Source organism: Bos mutus, chromosome 14, assembly GCF_027580195.1.
Source record: "Bos mutus isolate GX-2022 chromosome 14, NWIPB_WYAK_1.1, whole genome shotgun sequence".
In the NCBI taxonomy this organism is placed as follows: Eukaryota; Metazoa; Chordata; class Mammalia; order Artiodactyla; family Bovidae; genus Bos; species Bos mutus.
The window spans coordinates 76,474,014-76,488,216 of NC_091630.1; the positions used below are offsets into that span (position 1 = coordinate 76,474,014).

Sequence of the window (14,203 nt, forward strand, 5' to 3'; positions counted from 1 at the left end):
TGAACTTGGACTGAGCACACATCAGTTTGCATTGCTCAGCATCAGTAAATCAGGATGTTTGGAGATTCCAATATGCACACGGGCAGGCCATTTTCTAGGCCTGAGGTGGGTAGGAGACTGTAACCTACATTTGCAAAAGCTGGTGATGGATTCCCTACAAATGATAATAATTTACAATTTTCGCAGTGGTTTCATAGGCAAGGGCTCAGCAGATCTTCACATGACTGATGAGCTGGTATTGTCCTTACAGATGGGAACACTGAGACTCAGAAATAAGTGACCTGGTCACTTTGCCAGCAGTGGCAGAGTCAGAACAAGGATCACAGGGCAAACGCCATGGGGTCAGACAGGTAATGCCAACAGTTGGAGCAGGAGGAGTGTGGCGCATACAAGAAGAGGCCCACAGCGCGGGGTGGGGTGGGTTGCACTTGGTCCAAAAAGAATCAGCTTCTTGGTGCCCTGGGACAATGCATGCAGTCCCCAACCTTGTTCTTTAGAATCAAGAACTCAGAATTTTGTGTCTTGGGCTGAACATACAATATTGCTATGTTGGACTATTTTTACCTGCACAAACTGAAATTTCACAGGATTCAATTTAAAATTTCTCAGTTTTGAAAATAGCATGCAGCTCGAATGAGGCTTGTCTCTGGGACAGTACCTGGTCACAGGCTTCCGATCCATGACCCCTCTGGGCACAGCCCATGGGAATTCCCTCTCATAGGAAGGAAACTAGTGGTTTTGAAAGCCAGACACATAAAGCCTCAGGTTCTCTAAGAGAATTCCTACCAGTATTTACAAATTAATATTATTATTTATTTTCCTTCACAGTGTTTTGGTTATATCTGAAGTCTGTGCAAGCCCTGTGTATTGATAAAGTCACCATCGTAAATAACCAGAAGCCATCCAGTTATTTGGGCCAAGAGCTATAAAAAAATACCATTTTTATATTTGTTATATAAATATTTAAGCTTAAATAAGCTTAATAGGTGCACACATACATGCCATTTATAAGAATGCATCAATGCGGTCCACATTTTTCCTTTTCTGGGGATTCTCCTCTCCTGACTCCTCCTCCTCCACAGCAACCTGACCCTCAAGGTGGCTGAGGGAACCACCCAGTATGTGTTCATTCATGTAATTCTCTGTCCTCACCAAATCCAATACAGACACAAGCACCATCATATAATCATATACATGCACTTAGATTAGGACCTGTTTGCTTGTCTGTGTTCTAAAAACTAAATCCTCTTATATTATGTGCACCTTGTATCTTACACGATGTTATCATAATGTGCTGCACGACCCACTCCAAATCAACAGATGCAGTCTGAGTGCATTCTGTTTAAGGGCTGCGGAAATATTTACAGTGGCTTCCCTGATAGCTCAGTTGGTAAAGAATCCACCTGCAATGCAGGAGACTCCAATTCGATTCCTGGGTTAGGAAGACCCCTTGCCGAAGGGATAGGTTAACCCACTCCAGTATTCTTGGGCTTCCCTGGTGGCTCCGATGGTAAGGAATCTGCCTGCAATGCCAGAGACTTGGGTTCAATCTCTGCATTGGGAAGATTCCCTGCAGAAGGGCATGGCAACCCACTCCAGTATTCTTGCCTGGAGAGTCCCCATGGACAGAAGAGCCTGGCGGGCTGCAGTCTATGGCGTCGCAAAGAGTTGGACATGACTGAGTGACTAAACACAGCACAGCATGCTTTTATCCAGACACCCACCTGGGGTTGTCAATCACTCTGTTCCCAGTTTTTGGCCTCAATTTAAAAAAAAAAACAAAAAACGATGCAGTGGACATTCTGCTGCTGCTGCTACTACTAAGTCACTTCAGTTGTGTCTGACTCTGTGCGACCCCATAGACGGCAGCCCACCAGGCTCCACCGTCCCTGGGATTCTCCAGGCAAGAACACTGGAGTGGGTTGCCATTTCCTCTCCAATGCATGGACATTCTAGTACATCCTAATAAAGAATCTTCATATTCTGGTGTTTTCATCTCTGTAGGCTGGCTGGGCCAGAGGGCTCGTGTATTTTAGCTGAATAGCTATTGCCAGCTTGTTTTGTGGGAGACGCTGTGGGCCTTCAGTGTCCGTCACGGGAAAGTGAACAGGAGGCCTCTCTCAGGTTGCATGGGCTGAGTGTGTCACACACACCCTTGCCAGCGCCCAGCCCTGCAGACAGCAGGAGCCTGGGCGGGAGACCAGAAGGCATGGGCCGTGCTGGGCACACCCGGGGGCCCTTACCTGTTGTAGCTGTGGACCAGGTCGAAAATCATCATGTCTGTGGTGTTGACGAACTTGCACTGCACCGGCCTGAAGGCCCCATCTGGGGAACACTGGGGTGGCGACCTGTCGCCCACGCCATGGAGGAGACGGCGGTTTCTTATCTCACAGCTCCTTGGACCTAAACGTTTCCAAGGAAACAATTTAAATCTATTTACTTTTGATTAATCTTTATTGGCGTATAGTTGCTTTACAATGTTGTGCTGTTTCCTGATGCACAGCAAAGTGAATCGGCTCTATATTTACATATGTCCCCTCCTTGTTGGATTTCCTTCCCATGTAGGTCACCGCAGAGCATTGAGCAGAGCTGACTGTCCTACACGTAGATGCTCATTCGTCATCTGTTTTATACATAATATCAAGAGTGTATGGGTGTCAGTTCCAATCTCCCAATTCATCCCACCACCCCCGTCTTTTCCCCCTTGGTGTCCATAGGTTTAGGAAACAATTTCTAATCCTTCCATACGAGGAGGCGTATGTGCTTCTGCACATTTGCTTGTGTTCCTACTACACACACGAGAGCTTCCCGAACAGGGACGAAGGCCTGATGCTCCCGGAAATCCTACTTGTTAAGCCTGTGAATACTGTGGTCCACAGCGCAGAACTAGAAGGGAGAAAACCTTCCTAAAATGCCTTCCTTTGCGTGCTGAAGGCCAGGTCCCCTGCCTTTCCTTGGGGAGCCCTCACCCCGTTTCGGTCAGCTGTGGGAGGCTGCCCGGGCCTCCGCCTCCCCCAGGGCCCCGATGCTGGTGGTGCTTACACCGCGCCGGCCTCCCCTGCTGGCGGGTGCCATACACCTCCATTCCTTCCGCGTCCACACACCAGCACTGCTGCCGCCGCAGATCGCACTGCACAGGCGAGTAATCCCCTGAATCCTGACACTGGGGTAGGTAGGACGTGGCTGTGCTGTTGATGTAGCTGCTGAGCAAAATCTGCTGCTTCTGCAGCTGGCAGAACGACAGACCTGCGGCGGCAAAGAGCGGTGTCAGAGGGTGAGGGCACCACGCAGGGGTCCGAGCCCGGAGGACCATGCGCTATCCCTAGGGGCGGGAAGGCAGGGTGGTCCTTCCCACCAACCAAGGAGGCTCCATGAGCTGGCAGCAGCCTCAGGGCCAGCGTTCCGCCTGCCCAACTCTACATCCCAGGATTTCTTCTGACATCCGGCAGGCCGAGCTGGAAAGAGCAGATTTCATTGTGTCCCTTCAGTCCATGGGACACCCCAACAGTCCTGGAGCTGAAGAGGTGGGGTGTGAAGGGAGCACAGGCTGGCTGTTGATATCTTGTCTGAATACGAATTTCCTGCACAGCCTTGTTCGGGAAAGAAGACTCCCTGGGGGGTCTTCACCCCTCCGTGCCCGACTTGCCTTCTCTAAGGAATTAAAGTACAACTCGTGGGAAAGACCCTGATGCTGGGAAAGACTGAAGGCAAAAGGATAAAGGGATGGCAGAGCATGGTTAGATAGCATCACCGACTCGATGGACATGAATTTGAGCAAACTCCGGGAGATAGTGGAAGACAGAGGAGCCTGGCGTGCTGCAGTCCTCTAGGGTTGCAAAGATTCGGACACGACTTAGCGACTGAACAACAAGCCTACTTCAGGTGCGTGAGGACTGGTGACACTGGTGATTGCTGCTCCCACTCAATATCTACTGGGGGCAGGTGTCTTTTGCGCAATTTAAATCCTCACGACCATCAGAGCTGACCCTACAGCAGCTCCTGTATTCATGTTACAGACAAGGAACTGGAGTTCAGTGGGAGCAGGGCACCCAACAGAGGTCACTCGGCAGGACCGCGGGAGTCAGCTTGCTCCCCAAGCCAGCGAGCTGGCCCCCAAAACCAGCGCTGCAATGGAGCTTGGCTCTTTTACAGGATAACTGGTTTGAAGCTCAATCTCACCATTTTAAGATGAGCGGCTTAAACCGACCCTTGTTTTAGCTTTACTGTGACACGCTTCTTTGACCACTCATCATAGCAATTATTTTAACAGGAAAGTTTTTGCCTTAAGTCTCAAATCTTAGAAACATCCCAGTTGAGAAAACACTTCCTGCGCAAGAGGGTGCTTTCTGGTTTCAGAGGACTTTGAAGTCTTTTCCCTGATGCATCCTTAGCATCAGATATGGGGCCTGGCACAGGGGGACGTCAGAGGCTACTTGCTGAACACATGACTTGATTGTCCTGTTGATTTTCACAGCAGTCCCGTAGGAGGTAGGGCCTAATTCAAAGAGGATGATCCCGCAGCCCAGAGGGAGACTAGCCCTGGATGCACCCGAGCCCAGGGCTGTACCCAGGGTGTGAGCTGCCCCTCGCAGTGCCTCCCCTTCCTACTTACAGGCCACAGGCCGCCCGGGCTGCCGGCTACCAGGCACTTCCCTGCCATCAGCGTCCACACACCAGCAGGAGGCCCCATCCTTCCCGCACTGGACAGTCCTGGGGACAGGAGCCACAGTCAGGTACCCTTCTTCCTTCTCCTTCCCTCCACTCTTTAATTCATTTCAGTTAGGAAAAAGACTGGTGTGGAGCGGGACTGGTGACTCCAGTTGAAGTCAGGGAGGAGAGGGGGCATCTGAGCGTAAATCGTTGGATCATTGGAAAGTAAATCACTGCCGCCGCCACCACCCCATTCACCCTTGTTAAAACAATTACAGTAAAAAGTTTTGGCAGGAAAGGAAGGGACGTCTTTGGTTCTGGCTGGAAGGAAGCATGGACTGGGGCAACAGAGGTCAGATGACTCGGTGTTGACGGGTCTGGGGAGCACTCCAGTGACAGTGGTCACAGGTCAGTTTCAAGGAGGGGGGCGGGAACAGGAAGAAGATGGGTTTTAAGGCCCCTGGGTCCGCATGGCTGGAGGAGGCCTTACTGGAAGCTGCCGTCCTCGGCGCACTGGGGGACGTAGTCTTCTTGCTTCAGAAAAGCCCTCTCCCTCTGCAGCTCGCATGGGCGGAAAGGCTGGGCATCCACCTGGTACTCTGCACAAAGGAAGTGATGCCGCTCATGAGAGAGAATCTGCTGCCTGGATTCCAGTAACGGAGACGGGCTCGCTGAAGACACAGACGCTCTTCCGGGTTTTATTTCTACCACCATCGGCATGTATATTTCAACTCGCAGTTTTGCGGCTACTCACAAGTTTGACAACAACTCTCCTGATCCCCTGGGAGGTGATATCACCGTCTTACCCAGGTGGCCCTGAGACTTGGCCGGGAAAGTAGCCTGTTCAGGATCACACCACTGGCAAGAGAAGGATTCACAGTGGACCCTCGGACTGTGCGTTCCCCAAGACCACGGTTGGGTCAGAGAACACTGTAAAAGAGGTGCTCTTGAGTTTATCCAGGCACTCCTTGCAGACAGAGCACCTTCCTGGCCTCGATGGAGAATGCATGTAATGTGCAAGGCCTTATTAAGAAATCACAGTCACAACTGCTTCATTTCCAGAGAGGAAACAAGCTGAGACTTTATTCAAAGTCTACACTAAGTGGCTGAGCCTCAGCTATAATAGAACTCAGGTCTATTTCACACCACGGGTAGATTTGTGGTTTTCATTACCTGCTAATACCCCACATGGACAACCTAGGACTTGAGATTGTAAAGATAATTTCAAAAACAAACAAACGAAAAAACCAGTCAATCCCAGCATTTGCTAACAGGGTGGGGTGAGGGGAACTAGAATCCAACTGGGAAGATCTAGTTTCCCATCTCCTGCCCACCGATCACTGACTCTGTGACTTCTCAGACCCTCTGTCTCTTCATCTGAAAAGGAAAGAGTGCATAACTGACCTCGGGACACTGAGGATTAAATGAGGTCACAAATGTTCCACAGCCCTGGGGCAGGTCCTGGCTAACAAGGAGTTGGCCTGAGAGGTCCCTCCCAACCCGATGCTCTGAGACCGCAGGGTCAGAACTTACCAAAGATGTTGGCGGATGCCAAGCAGATTAAGTCCAGCAGACCGAAGACCCATAGGGCCAGGGCCATCTTGGGAGCCCTTCCAGGGAGAAGGGTTAGAAGCTGCTGCCCACCTTAGGGCTCTGGCCAAGGAGCCTTTATAGCACTGCTGTGGGTACTTAGCCCCCACCCACAGGCACTCAGGGAAGCAGTGCCCACCCTGTTTTCTCTGCTGGTCACAAGGAGGTCCTCCACCTGCGTCTGTTCCCCTGGAGGACACTCATGTGGCCAGTGTGGGGTGAAAATCTTGTGGAGGCTGTAGGGGAGCAGAACCAGGGACGAGTGTGTGTGAAAGTCGCTCAGTCACATCTGACTCTCTGAGACCCCATGGACTGCATCCCACCAGGCTCCTCTGTCCATGGGATTCTCCAGGCCAGAATACTGGAGTGGGTAGCCATTCCCTTCTCCAGGGGATCTTCCCAACCCAGGGATCAAACCCAGGTCTCCCGCATTGCAGGTGGATTCTTGACCATCTGAGCCACCAAGGAAGAACTGGGGGCGTGGCTTCATAATTCATCTTCAGGGGTAAAGGCCAAAGTTAACAACTTGGTGGGCCACACGTTCAGGCCCACCGTGAAAGAAACACAATGCTCCCTCCCTCCTCATCCATGCTCCTTCCTTCCCTCCTAGCAATGTTTCTTTAGAGTCTGATAGAGAAGCAGACACTATTCTAGGCCATGAGGATATGGTAGGGAACAAAACAGGCAGATCCATTAACACAGAATGTAGAGATTTTGATGAGATAAGCCAAACACACGCACAGTCATATTCGTAGTCATCCCCCTTTCCCCTCTGTCCCAGGACGTCAGACAACCAAAAGGCAGCAGGAAGCTTGTCTTCCACATAAAGCCTGTACATCAGTGAGCTTTCTCCAGTGGCTTCTCCCATTAAAGGGGTGGGGGATGGAGACAGGCTCCATGGGTGTTCAGAAGGTAGGTGGGCAGGTGTGGGAGAGCACTTGGGAGTGAGGGAGATCACAATGAGCCTTAGGTTTTAGGTAAAGATGATTTGAGAAGACATGCTGGCATTTACTGGAGAATTAGAATCCCCCAGCTTGGCCCTCTCCAGCCCCCATTGGATGCTAAGTCGCTTCGGTTGTGTCTGACTCTTTGCAACGCCATGGACTACGGCCCGCCAGGCTCTTCTGTCCTTGGGATTCTCCAGGCAAGAATCCTGGAGCAGGTTGCCATTTCCTTCTCCAGGGGATCTTCCTGATCCAGGGATAGAACCCGCGTCTCTTATGTCTCCTGCACTGGCAGGAGGGTTCTTTACCACTAGCACCACCTGGGGAGCCCACAGCCCCAATCACACAAGCCAAGTTCTGCCCAGGCTATGGAGACGCTGTAATATTACCGTGAGCCTGGCCATGTGCAGCCCTTGCCAGCTCTCCAGGTCCAGGTGTTCTAAAGCAGATGAATTTTCTAAAATGTTGAAACCGGGACTTCCTAGGCAGTCAAGAAGTTAAGACTTGACCTTTCAATGCAGGGGGCAAGGGTTCAGTCCCTGGTCGGGGAGCTAACATCCCCCATGCCTCGTGGCCAAAAAACCAAAACATAAAACAGAAGCAACATGGTAACAAATTCAATAAAGATTTTAAAACTGGTCCACGTCAAAACAAATAAATAAAATCCTTTTAAAAAATAATGCTGAGACCATGACTGAGGTCTACCAGAAAGCCCACTCCTCATGCTTCCCCCACCCACGCATACAGGCAGGGTCTTGCACAGGCCAGCTTGTGTGCTGAGTCATTCTCGCTGGCCTGGCCCCTGGGAAGAGGCACAGCAGAGTCAGTGAGGGTGAGAGCCGCCCGGGCTTCCTTCTGAGTCAAAACAGTGTACCTGGAAGGAGAGGTGCTTCTCTCCACTCCAGCAATGAAGCGATGAGCTTGGAGAGAGCCATGCCAGGCGCTGCCTCCACACTGTGAAAACCTCTTTCTCACGATGATTCAGCTCCTACCATCATCTGATGCCTCGTGAGCCAGGAGGATGCTCTACGGAAACTCAGCACCAACTCCTTGGTCTGGCCTCCGTGAGCCCGCTCCTGGCTCAGGTCTCCATCCTCTCTGCAGGCTCCTCACCTCTGGCCCTCTCACCTCTCCCTCCTGGATCCTCATACAATCACAGTGCCTTCTCGTTCATCTCCTTCATTCTTGAAGACTAGGGTCCTGTGTATAATAATCCCGATGGCTCAGCTGGTAATCTACCAGCAACGCAGGAGACACAGGAGACGTGGGTTTGATCCCTGGGTGGGGAAGATCCCATGGAGGAGGAAATGGCAACCCAATCCAGTACTCTCGCCTGGAGAATCCCATGGACAGAGGAGACCAGCAGGCTGCAGTCCACAGGGTTGCAGAGTCAGACACAACTGGGCAATTGAGCATGCATGCAACAAACACAGGGGACAAAGGGAGAATCACTGGAATCCAGGGGAGGAAATTGCTTCAAAGCAAGCATCAGATGCCACGGTTTCTGGCTCTACAGAGAAGCGCTAACCAGCCATCTCTCCTGGAATCCCGCTTGCTGCCACATTGCTGGGTCCCCTGCCACGGCTTTGGACAACTACTCTCATCTCCCACAGAACCAGTGACTCAAAGCCACAGTCCTTTCTCCCAGGTTGCCAAAGCAATAATCAAAAGTCCTGGAACTTGACTTCTGCTTCCAGAAGATGAAATAGACACATTTTCCCCCTATTCCTCTGGCTAAGTACATTTAGAGACCCTCGATATTATTTGTAACACAAACAGAAGAAGACACTAAAAGATGGATAAGAAGACAGTCATCGAGCAACCTCAGAACGAGGTTGCCTCACACATCTCATACTCGTGTTAGAGAAACTAGCAACTAGAAATGCCAAGAAGCAAAGACCCCAGAAAAGCCCCAAGAAAAGCCTTTTTGAGCCAAAGGTCCAGGAAAAGGTAGCCTGCAAGACAGATGTTTAGACAATAATTGTTCTATTCTTGCAAACCTCACAGAAGAAAACAAGTAAACAAACTGTGGTTCCACCCCAACCCATGCCAACAAAAGCCAGCTAGGGAGCCTAGAATTCCATTCTTGCCAAGCTAAGGAGTCTCTCCAAGCTAAGACGGTGACTCAAAGGCCATATGAGAAGCCAGAATTTTTACCCAAGCTGGGCAGTCATGAGCCCCCTCTCCCTGTGGGGTCAGCGGAGACCACACAGGCAGCCTGAACTTCCACCTGCCCCCAACCAGAAATAATAAGGATGCCGACCCTCCCAGCTAGGGTGGCATCAACAGTGACCCGCAGGGGAGACTAAACACCCACACCCAAAGATCTCCATCAAAGTAGTCGTGCTCGCACCTCAATGAGATCCTCCCAAGAGTACCAAGGGCTTGGCCTTGGACAAGCTACCTAATCTCTCCATGCTCCGATTTCTCATCTATGAAGCTGTAATGTTATTAGTGCCCAAGCTTATAGGATGATGTGATTGCTAAATACATAAATATAAGATGCATAGCAGAGGGCTTGGCCCACCGTAAGCACCCAATGTTATTTTTCTTGTAAAAATGAGAGATTTCCAGTGGTGGCGACCCAGACATTGGTCTCATCTAAGGGGCATGTCTTTCCCTTCAACATATTTTAAATCCCTTCACTTCTACTTCCTCTTTGAGTTTATGGTGGTACACTGAAGGTAGGTGTGCCTGGCAAAGCCTCATCTGCCAGCGTGGGTGGGTGGTCATCCCCAGCCTGGTCCCGCAGTGACCAATGTCCTGGAGTTTTAAGAAAGTGAAAGTTGCTCAGTCATGTCTGACTCTTTGTGACCCCATAGGCTGTAGCCCGCCAGGCTCCTCTGTCCATGGACTTCTCCAGGCCAGAACACTGGCATGGGTAGCCTTTCCCTTCTCCAGGGATCTTCCCAACCCAGGGATCAAACCGAGGTCTCCCACATTACAGGTGGATTCTTTACCATCTGAACCACCAGGGAAGCCCAGAATTTTGAGAGTGCCCTTAAACCTTAGCCTTGTAAATATTTCTTCCTCATCTTCTTTTTTTTTTTTTTTAGCTGAAGAATAATCCCAGCTCATTTTATCCACAGTTGATGGCACCAGGGAACTGGTGGGACCATGTCAACTTTAAGAAAAATGCACAATGTAAGAGTTGTGAGTTTGTTTTATTCAAGAACCTTACTGAGGACTATAGGGGCTTCCCTGGTGGCTCAGATAGTAAAGAATCTGCCTGCAATGGAGGAAACCCAGGTTCAATTCTTGGGTCAGGAAAATCCCCTGGAAAAGGGAATAGCAACCCACTCCAGTATTCTTGCCTGGAGAATCCCATGGACAGAGGAGCCTGGTTCAGTCCATAGTGTTGCAAAGAGTAGCACACGACTGAGCAGCTTTCACTTACTGAGGACTGTAGCCTGGGAGATAGCCTTTGAGGATGTAGAAGCACCAGCTTCTAAGTGCTTTCTGGCTAGGGGATCCATGCATTTGGGCATGCACCTTGGTTAAAGATCACTGCTAGTCACAAAGAACAGATATCTTGAGTTAATCACTCAGTGCTCTTCAATGTATGGGAAGATGCAAGAATCTGAGTTCAGTAAAAAATCTGCCTGCGATATATATCTGTCTAAGGGGCTGTTTTCCCAAAGCACAGAGTGGCTCATCTGTTCTTCACCCTGAACTTTCTGCAGGGTGCTTTGCGGGTCACTGACCACAGTGGCTGACAACTTAATCCTTGTGGAACTGGTGGTGAGCAATGCTCTTCTGCTTTGTTCACAACCAGAGCCTGACGCTCCTGAAGCACTGCTCTTCCTCACTTTTGACTCTGTGTTTTGAGCAATACATGTTTTATTATTTTCCATAGTAGAGGAATATAATCCTGACATTTCAATTTCCATGGTGGTTCCGCTTTTACTTTTAGGAAGGCTCAGACAATTTTCTAACACTTTGAATAGCTTCTTAAATCATTCGCTTTTCTTCTCTGGTTCATTTTGGAGTAGTATTGTTTGCTAGATTTGAGTCTTTCTCTCTTGCCCTGCTTTGCTAACTGAAAAGGCATATATTTAACAAATGTGTCTCTAGGTTTTGTCCTTTTGGGTCTCTTAGATTGGAAGAAATAAAATCAGGAACCTCTAGGACTGCCAAAGCATCAGTTATTCAGACCAATCTTGTCTGCTGCCACTTCTCCTGTCACAGTCAAGGCATTTTCCCAACCAATCAAGAAACCAGTCATGGATGCTATCTGGTTTTGCCTGGGTTCTCTTCAATAGGTTTCTTATCTGTGTGTCTTACTTTGTGTGTGTGTGTGTGAGAGAGAGCACGCAAGGGCCGTCAGTTGTGCCTGACTCTTTGTGACCCCATGGACTGTACCCGCCAGGCTCCTCTGTCCATGGGATTTTCCAGGCAAGAACACTGGAGAGGGTTGCCATTTCCTCCTCCAGGGGATCTTCCCAACCCAGGGATCGAACCCTCATCTCCTGCATTGGCAGGCGGGTTCTTTACCACTGAGCCACATGGGAAGCCTGTGCCTTACTTTAAGAGGCATCATTTGATCAATTTCTCAGGCACATTCCTCAGGGCAGAAGTAGTATTTGTGCCTCCACCTCTGCATAAAGGTAGCTGCCTCACTTTGAAACTCCCAGAAATTACCTGGAGTCTTCTGTGCTGATCTTCATGGTCTAATCTTCCCACATCTGTCTAGATTTTCTATGAGCATTGCACACAGTGGCTCATTCAAGGTGTTAGAGAGAAGACACTTTCCTATACTCTCCTGGGTTCTCCTGGCTAGTCTAAGAATTAGGTCAACTTGAGACAAGTGAACAGGGGAAAATCAAAAGTTTAGTAACACTTGTACATGGGAGAGACCCATGAGAAGTGAATAATGGGCCCAAACAGCCCAAATCCTCAACTTAAATACTATCTTCAGCTACAGAAAAACAAGGATATTGGGGGTAGTGCTTTGGGACTTCGAAGGGGAGGAAAGCAATTGGCATGGAGATGCAAAAGTGAATGTTTGGTGAACAAATGCTTGCTGAGCCAGGAAGATTTAATGAGTCCCAGAGTGGACTGATGAACTATGGATGGAGGTTTGTGACACTATACAGGAGACAGGAATTAAGACCATCCCCAAGAAAAAGAAATGCAGAAAAGCAACATGGCTGTCTGAGGAGACCTTACAAATAGCTGTGAAAAGAACGGAAGCGAAAAGGAAAGATATACCCATTTGAAAGCAGAGTTCCAAAGAATAGCAAGAAGAGATAAGAAAGTCTTCCTCAGTGATCAATGCAAAGAAATAGAGGAAAAAAATAGAAGGGGAAAGACACAAGATCTCTTCAAGAAAATCAGAGATACCAAGGGAACATTTTTTGCAAAGATGGGCTCAATAAAGGACAGAAATGGTATGGACCTAACAGAAGCAGAAGATATTAAGAAGAGGTGGCAAGAATACACAGGAGAACTGTACAAAAAAGATCTTCATGACCCAGATAATCATGATGATGTGATCACTCACCTAGAGCCAGACATCCTGGAATGTGAAGTCAAGTGGGCCTTAGAAAGCATCACTACGAACAAAGCTAGTGGAGGTGATGGAATTCCGGTTGAGCTATTTCAAATCCTGAAAGATGATGCTGTGAGAGTGCTGCACTCAATATGCCAGCAAATTTGGAAAACTCAGCAGTGGCCACAGGACTGGAAAAAGTTAGTTTTCATTTCAATCCCAAAGAAAGGCAATGCCAAAGAATGCTCCAACTACCGCACAATTGCACTCATCTCACAGGCTAGTAAAGTCATGCTCAAAATTCTCCAAGCCAGGCTTCAGCAATACATGAACCGTGAACTTCCAGATGTTCAAGCTGGTTTTAGAAAAGGAAGAGGAACCAGAGATCAAATTGCCAACATCCGCTGGATCATAGAAAAAGCAAGAGAGTTCCAGAAAAACATCTATTTCTGCTTTGTTGACTATGCCCAAGCCTTTGACTGTGTGGATCACAATAAACTGTGGAAAATTCTGAAAGAGATGGGAATACCAGACCACCTGACCTGCCTCTTGAGAAACCTATATGCAGGTCAGGAAGCAACAGTTAGAACTGGACATGGAACAACAGACTGGTTCCAAATCAGGAAAGGAGTCCGTCAAGGCTGTATATTGTCACCCTGCTTATTTAACTTATATGCAGAGTACATCATGAGAAACGCTGGGCTGCAGGAAGCACAAACTGGAATCAAGATTGCCAGGAGAAATATCAATAACCTCAGATATGCAGATGACACCACCCTTATGGCAGAAAGTGAAGAAGAAGTAAAGAGCCTCTTGATGAAAGTGAAAGAGAGTGAAAAAGTTGGCTTAAAGCTCAACATTCAGAAAACTAAGATCATGGCATCCGGTCCCATCATTTCATGGCAAATAGATGGGGAAAGAATGGAAACAGTGGCTGACTTTATTTTTTGGGCTCCAAAATCACTGCCGATGGTGATTGCAGCCATGAAATTAAAAGATGCTTACTCCTCGGAAAGAAAGTTATGACCAACCTGCTGCTGCCGCTAAATCGCTTCCATTGTGTCCGACTCTGTGACCCCATAGACGGCAGCCCACCAGGCTCCCCCATCCCTGGGATTCTCCAGGCAAGAACACTGGAGTGCGTTGCCATTTCCTTCTCCAATGCATGAAAGTGAAAAGTGAAAGTGAAGTCGCTCAGTCATGTCCGACTCTTAGCGACCCCATGGACTGCAGCCTACCAGGCTCCCCTGTCCATGGGATTTTCCAGGTTAGAGTACTGGAATGGGGTGCAAGACAGCATATTAAAAAGCAGAGACGTTACTTTGCCAACAAAGGTCTGTCTAGTCAAGGCTATGTATAAAGAAAGCTGAACGCGGAAGACTTGATGCTTTTGAACTGTGGTGTTGGAGAAGACTCTTGAGAGTCCCTTGGACTACCAGGAGATCCAACCAGTCCATCCTAAAGGAAATCAGTCCTAGCTGTTCGTTGGAAGGACTGATGTTGAAGCTGAAACTCCAATATTTTGGCC

General features: G+C 48.9%; 1 protein-coding gene across 1 annotated transcript in view; it reads right to left on the bottom strand.

Moving 5' to 3' along the window:
* Nucleotides 1–5,364, bottom strand: part of TG (thyroglobulin) — a 234,181-nt gene extending 228,817 nt beyond the window's left edge. The window contains exons 1-4 of the mRNA XM_005900741.3: nt 5,141–5,364; nt 4,613–4,710; nt 3,043–3,246; nt 2,244–2,403 (exon numbers count right to left, since the gene is read on the bottom strand). Coding sequence (XP_005900803.2) covers nt 2,244–2,403; nt 3,043–3,246; nt 4,613–4,710; nt 5,141–5,364 — 686 coding nt within the window. The remainder of the gene's footprint in view (nt 1–2,243; nt 2,404–3,042; nt 3,247–4,612; nt 4,711–5,140) is intronic.
* Between the last annotated feature and the right edge of the window lie 8,839 nt (nt 5,365–14,203).